This window comes from Crotalus tigris, unplaced genomic scaffold (genome assembly GCF_016545835.1).
Source record: "Crotalus tigris isolate CLP2741 ecotype Arizona unplaced genomic scaffold, ASM1654583v1 scf7180000024340.7048381, whole genome shotgun sequence".
Lineage (NCBI taxonomy): Eukaryota > Metazoa > Chordata > Lepidosauria > Squamata > Viperidae > Crotalus > Crotalus tigris.
Genome location: NW_024100510.1, coordinates 6,130,298 through 6,144,489, shown reverse-complemented (window position 1 = coordinate 6,144,489; position 14,192 = coordinate 6,130,298). Strand labels below are relative to the sequence as shown.

Here is a 14,192-nt window from a genome sequence, read left to right as displayed (position 1 = left end):
AGCCCTTTATTGAACAGAGCAGTCTGAGGATTCAGCAGAAAGAGAAGCTGGGCTCTGCTTATACCTTGCTTTCAAATACATGCTGGGATCATTTCAGTTTTCAAAATTCCTTGTAATTTTTACTGAAGACTACTTACTAAAAGGAAATGGATTGGACTGGAGCAACTTTAATTTTATTACTATTTGTTCTTGCAATTATGTTCCTTTTGAAAAAGGGCAATTCCAGGAATAACAGCTCCCCCAATCTCCCTCCAGGACCCAGGACCATACCTATTTTGGGAAATCTGCACATGATGGATCTGAAGAGGCCTTACAGAACAATGATAGAGGTAAACCCTGATTTTCAGATTCATTTGTAGAATATCTTTTAAATTCTGTCCTTAATGAATTCTTATGATTACTTTCAAAAGCTACTAGGGACACCGTTGGAAAGTGATCTTTTCCACAACATATCAGAGGCTCAGTTTCTCTTTTACGAAATTCCAACACAAAAGGATTAATGGCATTTTCCAAACTGAGGAATATAAGTGCATCTCTTGTGCAGGCATAATTATCATGAAAATGGAGGACTCAAGTTATACTTGCCATAAATATAAAGTGGTTAGATAACTTGAGGAAAAACTGGAGGCAAGCCAAAGCACTAAAACTCCATTTGCTCTGAGCTTCAGTGGTGAACATGATAAACATGACAAATTCTTATTAAATTCAGAGGTCTCTGTAAACAGAGCATACCAAGTAAAATGAATCAGAAGTCTCTGTCCAAACAAAACACAGTAAAGAAGATGGATTAGATGACCTAGATGATCTTCTTTCTCTTTGAGTCTCAATATAAGTCTGTCCATTTCAGCACAGTCCAATATCTTCTTGATTATCTCTTCGTCTAGTAGCGTTTCTTCATTCTTCCAGTGCTGAGCAAATACAATCCTCTTTGCTGTTAGTACATGCAATGTTAAATATACACTTTCCTTATCAGATTTTTCTGATATTATACCTAGTAAGAAAAGTTCAGGTTTAAAATCTACATGTTTTCCTAAAATCTTTTCTAACCAGATGTGTATTTTAGTCCAAATGTTTTTTGCTTTAACATAGGTCCACCACAAATAATAATATGTGCCAGATTTACATTTTCAACATTTAGTAGACATATTTTTAAACATTTTTGCTAATCTAGCAGGTGGTAAGTGCCATCTATAAAACATCTTATGTAAGTCTTCTTTATAAGAAGTTGTCATGGTTAATTTATAATTTCTTTCCCAAAGATTTTGCCATTTCTCTAATTCTATTTTATATCCAAAGTTTTTTTGCCCATTGTATCTTTCACTTGTTCATCCTCCATTTTCAAATTTAATAGAAAGTTATATAGTTTCTTAAACAGTTTTTCATCAGAGGTCAACAATATCTGATCAAACAATGTCTGTTCTTTATAGAAGCCATATATTTTCACATCTTTATCATATCTCGATTGCATTTCGATTGAATTTCTTACATAGTGGTTTTGAAAGTATCTATGAGTTTTATACTCCTCATACCCTAGAAATGCATGCCATCCCAGTTGCAGTTGCAGTTCACTTTCTTAAACATCTTCTACATATAGTATGTAAGTCTAATTATTGATCAAAATGGTCTCTTTGTTTTTCTTCTGTTTAATTCCAGTGGTCAAAAAAATATGGTCCCATTTTTCGCATCAAACTGGGATTCCAGGAGATGGTGGTGCTGACTGGCTATGAAACGGTCAAAGAAGCTCTAGTGAACCAGGCAGATGCATTTGCAGATAGGCCTATCGTCCCCATTTTTGAAGATGCAGTGAAAGGATTTGGTAAATTATTTCATTCTGTATTGTAGTTAACAAACCTGAAAAAGTGACCTATGACTATTTTACACACTTAAAACCATTGCCGCATCCCAGTGGTCACATGATCTAAAGTGGAATGCTTGGCAATTGGCATGTATTTATGACAGTTGCAAGGTCATGTGATGGGCAAGCCAGTTTCAGTAATCATGGTTGTGGTATTAACTTAAAAACTGCAGTGATTTGCTTAACAATGGTGGCGAGATGAATGATTTACCAAAGATGCTATTTCTATTTCAGACTTTACGAATACTTATAACCCATACTCTGTTTAAAGTATGGCAAATGGACAGTTCATATACTGTAGCAAGAGAAAAAAACCAAATATTACATATAAATTACTGCAAGATGCTAAAAAAAAAGAAGAGTTTGAGTTTATCGGATTTGAAACTGTACATTGATGTCTGTTGTTTGGTCTGGCTTAAAGAGTGGGTCACTCTCCAAATCATGGCTTGATCTGGAGGGTTATGAAGTAAGATTTGAATGGATTGCCTACTTATGGTATGATAAGGATAAAATAAATATCGATTTCAACATCCATTTTGTTATACATGTTATTCTAAAGGTTTAGAATTAATGCAAAGTTCTCCATAAATATGCCTGTTTAGATGTCACCCCAGGAATCTTTCTTTCAAAAAGAGATAGTGGTGAGGACAGACTGGTGGACCTATGGCCAAATAATACTTTTTAATTATGATAATTTTAATTAAAATTAATAATTTTAATAATTTTAAATTTTAATTTTGAGGGTAAACCTACCCTCAAATTGAAAGGGGAATTGGGTTTAAAAGGAGGTGTCTGTTATTGGTTATTTATAGTTGAAAGAAAGGTTAAATTAGATAAAAATATGTTATGGATTTGATATGATTGATTAATTGAATTTATTTGCCACCCATTTCATAACTAGTGATATTTATAGTGATAGTTATCTCATAACTATCTCATCTCATAACTTTCACTGATAACTAAGAGAGACATGATAGCAGTGTTCCAATATTTGTGGGGCTTCCACAAAGAAGAAGGGGTCAACCTATTTTCCAAAGTGCTAGAAGGCAAGACAAGAAGCAATGGATGGAAACTGAACAAAGAGAGAAGCAATCTAGAACTAAGAAGAAAATCCTTGAGAGTAAGAACAACCAACCAGTGGAACAACTTGCCTTCAGGAATTGTGGCTATCCAACACTGGATGCTTTTAAGATGTCTAAGATGATGTAGGGTTTCCTGCTTGAGCAGTGGGTTGGACTTAGAAGACCTCCAAGATTCCTTCCAACTCTGTTTGTTCTGTTCTGTTCTGTTCATAACTAAATGACTCTGGGTGGCTTACAGTATTAAAACATTAAAATCCTAACAAAATATTTTTAAAATAATAAAAATGGAAATCTCAATCAAAACAAAATTATATTTAAAAGATGGGGAGGGAGAGATCAAGATGCAAGTGGGGAGATGTCCCCTCGTTAAGGCCCCAGGCCATCTGGCAGAGCCAGGTCTTCAGGTCAGAAGAGTGAGAGTAAATCTCATCTCAGTGGGTGGGATGTTCCAAAGGTCAGGAGTCACAGCAGAGAAGGTGCTTTTCCTTCATCTTGCCAGCTGGAATTCCTTGACCAATGGGGCCCGGAGCATGCCTCCTCTGCTGGCGGGGTGAGATGGTTCCTCAAATAATCTGGACCCATGCCATGCAGGGCCTTAAAGTTAATAACCAGCATCTTGAATTGCACCTGTAAGCAGACCGACAGCTCCCAGAGCATTTGTGTAACCTGGGTCATCCTAGGGTCCCCAAAGGACCCCAAGAACTGCCTGAGCCACCACTGTCTGTAGTTGAAGCTTCTGAATGCTCTTTAAAGGTAGCACCAGTGCTTTTTTTGTAAAAAAAAAAAAAAAAGTGCCAGAACTGACACATATCATACAACCCACCTTGCCTACCTTACAAGGCTCCATCCAAAAAAGGTGCCGGAACTCCGTTCTGGGCGTTCTATGAAAAAAAAAAAAGCTTTGTGTAGCACCATGTACTGTAGACAGTATTGCAGTAATCCAGACCTGCGATAACCAGGACTTGAATGATTAAGCTGTGGGAAACAAAAATATTGCCTATTGATCTATTGGATTCAATGAGGCCTAGGTGAATTAAGACAGACCCCAAAGAAAAGGCGCCGCGCTGTCTGGTCCCGGGCAGCTTGCTGCAACCATGGGACCATAGCAAAGTCCCAAGCCTGCTTTTGCAGGCTCAGGATACAACAGATAGCAAAGCATTTTGCATTACAAAAACTCTATGTTATATATTTATATCAATGTACACACACACACACAGAGAGAGAGAGAGAGAGAGAGAGAGAGAGAGAATATTATTTGTTGGAAATAGGTGACCTGAATAAGAAACTTAAACATTTTCCTACTGGCAACTGATAAAAGACACCAGATATTTACCATTAATAAAATATTATTAATGAAATCCCAATATTTACGGCATCAGTGCAATTTTTCCCATGCTATGCAGAGAGCCAAAATATTGGCCAGCAGGAAATCCCATGGAATGGGCTCACAAAGTGGCTGCTTTCATTGGGCAAGTTTTAGAGCCCTTCAAAGTCCTTCAATTTACACATCCACAAGAGAAGACAATATGTGAGGGAAGATTAGCTATGCTGTTAACTGTACTCTGTGAAAATACTTTTCACTTCCTTTAAGCTCCATGGCAGTCTAATGCCTTGTGAGCTTTTGCATCCTTAAATTTACTGTAAATTTGATGTTCAAAATGTGATTTTTGGACTATGCAGCAAAAGGATGGCTAGTATATGAATTTTTGAAAATTAATAACAGATTAAGGGTTCAGAGGGATTTGGAATTATAGTTTTGAATAAATTGGAAGGTATGTGTTCATGAAAAAAAATGGAGATTGCTTTCATTTTTATTTTGTTTATTTTGTCTGGATAATGAGGTATTGAATGTTGGACACCAAAGGCAGAGGATGAAGAAAACAGAGTGGAAATCCTTAGCACAAATTTTGAAATACCTTTCGGCCATGTTTTTGCACAGAATGGATGAAACACTTGATCAAATTAACAGAACATGTTTTAATGAAGCAGTGAAACAAGAATGAGTTGTGAAAGATAATAAAATAATATTTCACTATTTTATCCCTTTTTTCTTGAGGTGTTATTTCTGCTCGTGGTGAGAACTGGAAAGTGATGCGACGGTTTACATTATCCACATTACGGGACTATGGAATGGGCAAGAGGACCATTGAAGACAAAATCACTGAAGAGTGTAGTGTTTTAACAAAGACAATGGAGGCTTATGCAGGTGGGTTGGTGTTTGCTCCTATTGCTCTATTGCAGCAGCTTCCAGAATAAATGTAGATTGGAAAATAATTGGGTCAGATTTTTCAAATTAACAAGAAGTGTGTTGGAAGTATCTTCTTTCCAACAATTCTTAGACACATTGTTTTCTTCCCATAAATATGCTTCCTTGTCTAATTTATGCAAAGTATATTTACAGAAATGTGACTTATGGATGGCAGAATGGTTCCATAGGACTTGAATTGTTAATTCAGTATAACACGACAGTCTCTAGTTAATAACACTTCTAGAATTACTCTTCCATAGTGTTATGTCCTTGGCCTGTGATTGACAGAGCAGATGCAGGAAGCTGCAGAGAGACCCGGGCAGACCAGGTAGCCTGTCTGGGCCAGACAGGCTGTCTCCAGCCTATTGCACATGCACAAAGCAGGAAAATACGTTGCATTTATTGGCTGATGCTGTTCCCTGCAAAAGGGTATAAAAGGGATCAATGCCATTTTTGTGTTGTTCTGTTGGAGTTGAATAAAGAAGCATCTGTTGTTACTCCTGCCTCATTTCAATGCCTTACCAACGCATAGAACAGAACATTGGCAACAAGGGTGGGATTGTTCTATAAGAAGAAAACAAAAGAATAGTAGGCTGACTCACCATGGGAGGCCGAAGTGCTTGGAAGTTCAGCATTCCAACTTGTGCGATTCTGTCTGCCAGTATGAAGACGCTGGAGGAGAGCTCGTCAAGATTCATCCTAGAACCCCTTCGCAAGCCTGAGCAGCATGAGGAATTGGACGAGGCTGCCAAGAAGAAACTATGGCTAAGATTGGACATCTGTCTGAATTTGACACAACCTATCCTGAACGTTGGAACTTCTACGTTGCCAGAGTGGAGAACTACATTAGAGTAAACCAAGTTTGGGAGGACAGGCTCAAAGCTGCAATGTTACTTTGTGTCTTTTTTTTTATTGAAAATTTTTAAATTTTACAAAAACAAATCCCCTTCCCATACCCCCCCACCTCACCCCCCCTCCCCCAACCTCCCAAACCCTCCCCCTGGACTTCCCAGAGCTGAGTACAGGCTTAATTGAAAACAAAACAAAACAAAAACTTAAAACACTTTTAAAACCTAAACAAATCTAAATACAATCATCATTCTATATAAACTCCCTCCAAAAAACACAAATTTAAACATTACTTTCTTTGAATATCTATACCTATAATATAAAGTCTAATTTCTCCCTCTTTCTTTATCCTAAAACAAACAAGAAAAAAAACCTTTATTATACCATTAAAACTAAGTACTCTTTAGAAACTAAAAATAAGTACATATTTCCTTCAATCTTCATGGTCTTCTCTCCTATCCAAAAAAAAAAAAACTTAAAAAACATATAAATCCTAAACAAATCTAGACACTTTTAATTAAGCAAATTATTTTCTCTTAAAAAATTAATAATAATATTTAAAAAGACAATTTTAAACATTTTAAAACTTAAACAGGTTATACTCCCTTCAAAACACAAAAAACTTAAAACATTAAGGTCCCCTGGCTAGAATAAACAAATTATACTCCCTTCAAAACACAAACTTAAACAATACTGAAAACTTAAAACATTAAAATCCCCTTATGCAAATTTAATCAAATTTCATCTTATAAGTAATAATAATTACTAATATTATCATTATTCTTTATAAACTCCCTCCAGAACACAAATTTAAAACTTGAAACTTTAAAATTCCCTTATACATCTATCTACAATAAACACATTAAACATTTCAATCTTCACCAATAACAAATTCCATCCATAAGAAACTCCGTCCTTATCAATCTCAATTATACTAGTGTCATTATTATCAGTCTCAGTTATCCATTGTCATCGATCCTCGTATCATACTCAAGAGAAATGCTGCAAATTCTGCCTTAGAAGACTGCTCCAAAATTCCTGAATCTCCCAACGACTCCGGGGCCTTCCCAATTTCCATTTCAGACAGCAATTCCACCCTTGAAGATTGCTCCAAAGGCTTTGTAGATCTAGCTTCTCCCAGAGATTCAGAAACCACTGAATATGAAACCTCCTTAACCTTGTTCTGTTGCTCCAAAATTCCTGAATCTCTCAACGACTCCGGAGCCTTCCCAATTTCCATTTCAGACAGCAGTTCCACCCTTGAAGATTGCTCCGAAGGCTTTATAGGTCTAACTTCTCCCAGGAATTCAGAAACCACTGAATATGAAACCTCCTTAGCTTTCTTCTGTTGCTGCTTTTCTTTACAATTGTATGCTGCACAAGTTGTCTTCTGCTCCTCAACCTGAACTTGTTGGGGCCTCTCAAGCAGGGGTTCCCCAATTTTCATAAATATAGGCTCTTCAAACTGTAGCTTAATAGATGGCGATGCGCATACTCCCAAGACCGAAATATAAAAATCTTTTGCTTGAGAAACAGTATTAAGTCTATAACATGTCCCCAGATAATTCACCACCATTCCAGTCGGGACATTCCATCTCAATAGAATTTTTCTCTTTTTAAGTTCATTTGCTAGAAAAGCAAACTCCTTTCTTCTTCTTAAAATTTTGGATGGGATCTCCTTAAAGATTATAACGTCTTGTGAAGCAATTTGAAATCTCTTCTTATAATAAGCTTGTACAATTTCATTGCGTAAAGATCTTTTGCCAAAGTAAATTACCACATCTCTTGGCAAATTCTTTTGTGTTGCCACCACAGAATTAACCCTAAATAATTTTTCAATTTCACTAAGTATTCCCTCTTTTTCTTTGTTCAAAATCAATGCAAAATCCTTTGCAACTATCTCTTTCAAATCTCCTTGGAGAGACTCTCCCAAGCCCCTGATTCTTAAAGCATATTCCATTTATCCATATTGAAGCATAAGAATCTCATTTTCCATTTCTTTTTCCATACTTTCAATTTTCCCCTCCATTATCTCCACTTTCTCATCTACCTCTTCCACATGGGAGTTCACCTTTTCAAGAACAGAAGCAACTCCTTTTAAAGCCAAAACAAGATCTCAAGATCTTATTATTTTCCTCTAAACCCTTTTTCATTTCTGCCCTAATTTGAGTTATAACATCTCCCATCATATCTTGCAAATCCTTCATAGTTGTTAGCTGACCCCCAGAAGAGGGTGGAACTATTGATTTAGAAGCTGTAGAAATCCCTAGACGCTTTGGGGCCATCTTAAAAAAAAAGCCTTTAATCCTTCTTAAAAAATTTTTTTATAAGAATTCCTTCAAAAATCATAACTCCCTCCAAAGAAGGTCATTACAAAAATAATAATTCTAACAGTCCATTCCAATCATAAGAAAATAGAAAAGGAAAAAGGAAAGGGAAAAAAAAAATAAGCACCAAAAAGCCTGCCTGTCAGCATTCTAACTTCCGAAAAAAAAAACACCGAGAGGTTTGCCGATCGCCATTTTACTTTCCCTTTCAACAAAGAAAAAAAATAAAATAAAAAGAGAGAATAAAAATAGAAACAAGTCTTAAAACTTAAAATCCAAATAAATCAAAGAAAGCAAAAACCAAATCCTCTACTCAGCTCTGTCCGTTTAAAAAAAAAACTCACCAGTTCTCTTTAATCATGGAGGTGTTTGCAGCGGCTCGTTTTGTCCCTGAGGACAAAAACAGCTGGGAAGCGGAGACAAGTCTGAACTCCGTGGGAGCATTCCTTTCACCCCCCCCCCCCAAAAAAATTTGGGGGGTGCAAAAGAGGCTCTACCACTATTCAGACACTCTCTGCCCCCCCTTTGCCCGGGAGGGGGATTTTGAACTGCTGAACAGCTGATGTCTGCTGTTCATAGCGGTTCTTACACTTGCCCAGGAGGACGGCTACAAAGTAGCCGCCATCGCGCGCGCAAAATCCACCGGAAGTCACTTTGTGTCTTTGACATTGCTGAAAACTTGGTTGCCCAGCACCTTTGGAATCCATCGCTTATGCAGAACTGAAGAAAATGTTAAAGGAACATTTTGAACCGAAGCTATCAGTGATTGCAGGGCATCATGCATTTGAACAGCGGGACCAATATCCCGGTGAGTCTGCTGCGGACTTTATTGCTGCCCTGTGTCAAGCTGCAAGGCCCTGTGAGTTCAAAGACTTGGATGAACGGTTATGAGATCGGCTAGTTTGTGGTTTGAGGAGAAGAGAACTGCAGCAAAAAGATTTTCACAAAAGAAGACATTTCCTTCCAAGATGCCCTAAGGGAGATCAAGGCTGAAAAAGCAGCAGGAGGAGCTGTTAAGGCCTTTCCAAGAATCCTATGTGTTCGGGCTCAGTCCATCAAGAGGTTGCTCAAGAGATATCCAAACTGGATTCCGAAAAGGAGGTCAATCATCTGCAGCAGCCATCAGAGAGAAGGTCCCAAGAACAAGCTGACAAGGGGTCTGACAAGACAGTTCCATTCCCTCAGTGTTTCGGATGTGGAGGTGCCACAAGCGCTTTAACTGCCATTTTCACTCTGCTACTTGCCGGGCATATGGCCGCAAGACCACATAGCCGCCATCTGTTTGGGGCACAAGAAAGACCATCCATCAGAAGAATTGTCTTGGAAAAGTATCAGGGTCCCCAGCCAAAATAGGGTGGATTTTTGTGCATCCCAAAGGAGTGTATTGAGAACAAGGGCCCACCAGCCATTGAAGAAGAAGCTGCATATGTAACGATACTAAGAAAAAGACTCAGGCATGTCTTGGGCAGAGGTTTGAAGCTGCATGACACATCTTCACACAGCTTGACAAACTCTGAGTTTATTGTTTCTTATATACTTTTTACATACATAGGCTTTACCATTAACTGCTGACATTTTACATTTAGAAGTTTAATCTTTAGCTGTTGACATAAAGTAATTGAAAAATTCCTTCATATAAGCAATTATTTTCTAGTAACACATTACCTGTTGAGAGCAGGTAAAACAAATACAGGTAAATTAGGAAAGGAGAAAGAACTGATAAAGACAAGAAGAGATAAAGACAGGAAGAGATAAGGGGGAACTTATTATTTAGGTAGGTAAGATATTAAGTCAAAAAGGGGGTGATCTTTTGGCTGCTTCCTTGGGACAAAGGGTATCAAAAGGTTATGAGGTTTGTGGGGGGCAATGCATGGCAGTTTGCTGCACGTGCAAATTCCTCCACATGCGTATTGATGTCAAATTGCAGGGGGTCCCCTTAATGATGGAGCTGGACATGGGTTCAGCTCTGTCAATCATTTCCTAGAACACCCTCAAGCAGATCTGCTGTAGAAGCGGCCAGAGAGTTAAACTCAGGCCGTCAAATCTTATCCTAACAGACTTCCAGAATTCCCAAGTCAGTGTGAAAGGGGAGGCCACACTCAGAGTGCAGTGTAGGAATTTTGAAGGGTTTTTGGACGTTGTTGTGATTGAGGGTGACTGCACAAGTCTAATTGGATTCGATTGGTTCGAGGCACTTGGAATTCAGGTGACTGGCCTACACAGTTTACAAACAACAGGTCTTGCAGAAGTTAGCAAGGAGTTTGCTGACGTGTTCAACCCAGAATTAGCATCGTACAAGGGGCCTACAATTGCTTTATGGCTAGACCCCTGCATTGCAACGATTAGGATTAAGCCTTGTCGAGTGCCTTTTGCGCTTAAGCAAAAGATCAATGCTGAGTTGGATAAACTGCTACAGCAAGGTATTTTGGAACCTGTGGATAGCAATCCATGGGAAACACCCATAGTCATGCCACTCAAGGCCAACAGGGAAGTCCGTATTTGTGCTGACTATAAATGCACGCTAAACAAAGCATTACAACAGCACTCTTATCCGGTGCCTGTGGTGAGCCACATTTTGGCCTCACTTAAAGGAGGCCGAGTTTTTGCTAAACTTGATTTGGCCCAGGCCTATCAACAGCTACTGGTTGATGATGCAATGGCAGAAGCCCAGACGATTGTAACACACCAGGGAGCTTTCAAAGTCAGAAAACGGGTTTAATGTTTGGCATTTTCCAAAGCATGATGGAGTGAATGCTTCATAACATTATGGGAGTTTGCCCATATTTCAATGATGTCCTCATCACAGGGGAATCAATTGAAAATCTATCTGAAGGGCTTCAGTCCATTTTGCTATGTTTCCGCAAAGCAGGCATGAAGCTTAATCAGGAAAAATGCAAAATTGGAGTAACTTCCACTGAATTCCTGGGGTTTCACATAGATGCTGAAGGCATCCATCCTGCTGAATCTAAGCTCAAAGGGATTCAGTAGCCCCCTAGTCCCAAGTTGAAGAGCGAGCTTCAAGCCTTCATTGGACTTCTAAACTTTTACCATTCCTTTCTCCCCCACAAGGCCACAGTGGCAGAGCTGTTATACCAGCTCTTGGACAAACAGTCTCCATGGAAGTGGCCTGACACGTGTCCTGGCACCAATTTCCAGAATTTCTGGAAAAGGAAGCATGAGCTATCCACCTTTAAGGGTTGTGTCCTATGGGGTAGAAGGGTAGTGATCCCAGCCTCATTGAGGACTAGAGTCTTGCAGTCTCTGCATGAGGGACATCTGGGAATAGTCCGGATGAAGGTGCTTGTGCACAGCTATCTCTGATGGCCTGGGCTTGATAAAGAGATTGAGACCCAGGTCCATGGGTGCCACATTTGCCAACAGCCAAGGCCTGAAATGCCATAGACTCCGGTGCATAAATGGGAGGACACACATACTCCTTGGTCGAGGGTTCATATTGACTACGTTGGCCCCTTTCAGGGGCAATTTTTCCTCATTGTGGACAATCACTCTAAATGGCTAGAGGTTGTTCCAGTGTTCACCACAACTACTGCCAGGACCATCCAGGGGAATCTTCACCTCTCACGGGCTCCCAGATGTTCTTGTCTCTAACAACGGACCTCAATTCACCTCTTTGGAGTTCCAGGCCTTCCTGAAAGCCAACATGATTTGTCATGCTACTTTGGCACCCTTTCATCCAGCTTCTAATGGCCAAGCTGAGTGCATGGTGTGCACCACCAAAGACGCCTTGAAGAGGCTCACTCATGGGAGCTGGCACCACAGGTTAGCTGATTTTCTCCTTTGCCACCGCACCATACCTTGCACAGCTACAGGCAAGAGCCCAGCTGAACTCTGCTGGGGTTGCCATCTTATTACCAAATTAGACAGATTGCACTCAGACTGAGTGGCTTCACAGGTGTCATAGCTGCAGGCACCGAGGAGACTACAGGTGGACGATCCAGGTTAGGCAAGGAACTATGGACCTGAACATCTTTGGGTAACAGCAGTGGTCTACAAAGTCACTGGGTCACTATCATATGAAATGGCCTTGGAAGATGGTCACGTGCTGCGTTGGCACATTGACCAGCTGTGATGGAGTCTACCTAGTCACCCTTCCGTTCCTGACTCTGCTCTTGGGCGGGGGGAGGACCATGATCATGATTGTGGATCTCAGTATCTCTGCGAAAGCGGGGGTTTACACTCTCCAAATAGGGGTTTTGCCAATGAGGCGGCTCCTGATTCTGGCACTGGGTCAATGGGACATTGCACATAATCGGCTTTTTATGCCACACCTACCTCAGGCCTTGTGCCTATGGGACAGTGTTCCCAACTGGGGTCCCTCACTAATCTGGGAAATTCCACCCCACTGAGGAACTCTGGTCTGGGCTTACCAGAAAGATCCAGCCGAAGTCAAATGGACAAAGGGTTGGGCCTACCGGACTAGGCCAGCCAGCAAGTTCCGGGTTCGCCCACCTCAAATGGGTCTCAAAGTCCCAGTCTGCTGAGCCTGGCAGGCGAGCTTACAGACCGGGCACTTGCAGGCCTTCCAAAGTTCTTACAAGATTATGCAAGGTTCCTGTCAGTAAGCGGGCAGGCCTAGTATTTCCCTAGAAATCAAAACATACTCAAAAGTGTACTGTGATATGTAAAGTATTAAGTATGCTATGGAGAGTGACTTGTAGTAGATGAAATAGTAGTATCTATTTTTTTTAACCAAGAGGGGAGGGGTGTTATGTCCTGGGCCTGTGATTGACAGAGCAGGTGCAGGAAGCTGCAGAGAGACCCGGGCAGACCACATGGCCTGCCCGGGCCAGACAGGCTGTCTCCAGCCTATTGCGCATGTGCAAAGCGGGAAAATATGTTGCATTTATTGGCTGATGCTGTTCCCTGCAAAAGGGTATAAAAGGGATCAGCACCATTTTTGTGTTGTTCTGTTGGAGTTGAGTAAAGAAGCACCTGTTGTTACTCCTGCCTCATTTCAATGCCTTACCAATGCACAGAACAGAACACATAGATTCACAAAATTCTCATCATTGGCATTTTTATGCAGTTTCTCTGCATTTTTGTAACCCAGAAATGATATGGATAAAATTGAGTTGAGGAAAAACAAATAAGAGGCGCCTGTGATTAAAAAAAAATAATCCAGAAGAGGAGTCCCCAATCCCCAGTTCAGAACTGGGCTGCATGAGTGGTGGGTGAACAAGTGAGCGTGCACACAACTCTACTCCCCCTCCCCCTGCTGGCCACCAAGCAGAGAGGTTGGGAACATTGATCTAAAAAAGGGGCATTGTCTTACCTGAACGCCTTTTCTCAGCATGATGATGGAGAATCCACGGATGGGTTGTCTTAATCTTCCTGCTCCAATAAGACTAAGTCTGAAGCGTAGGACCGCCTCTGCTGTGCCATTTGCATCCCAGTTTAGACTAAGGCGATACTCAGACTTTAGTCCGACGCGTCTGCTTTCCTGATATCGGAACCAGGGCCAACTGACCTTAATGGGAGGGAGTGGATTCTCCATCATCTTGCTGAGAAAAGGCGTTCAGGTAAGACAATGCCCCCTCTCCAGCATGATTGGATAAAGAATCCACAGATGGGACATACCAACGCCCTGTGTCCCTACGAGGGGGGAAGCAGTTTGGGCCTGGGTCCTGTCAGATGTTAATGCGTGTTTTAATACCCTGAGACCAAATGAAGCAGTAGAGGAGGCATATTTGTCCATCTTATAGTGACGGACAAAGGGAGAGGGTGAGGACCATGTCACTGCTCTACAAATCTCCTCTATGGAAGCCTGGGTCGCTCAAACAGCTGAAGTAACTGCGCCCTGGGTGGAATGG

General features: G+C 40.6%; 1 protein-coding gene across 2 annotated transcripts in view; it reads left to right on the top strand.

The window, feature by feature from the left end:
- The window catches only part of LOC120300349 (cytochrome P450 2K1-like), a 57,110-nt gene continuing 42,918 nt past the window's right edge, over positions 1–14,192 (top strand). For both annotated transcript variants that reach the window (XM_039326224.1, XM_039326223.1), the window contains exons 1-3: positions 1–329; positions 1,654–1,816; positions 4,994–5,143. In XM_039326224.1, the coding sequence (XP_039182158.1) occupies positions 147–329; positions 1,654–1,816; positions 4,994–5,143 (496 nt within the window). In that variant the 5' untranslated portion in view covers positions 1–146. The remainder of the gene's footprint in view (positions 330–1,653; positions 1,817–4,993; positions 5,144–14,192) is intronic.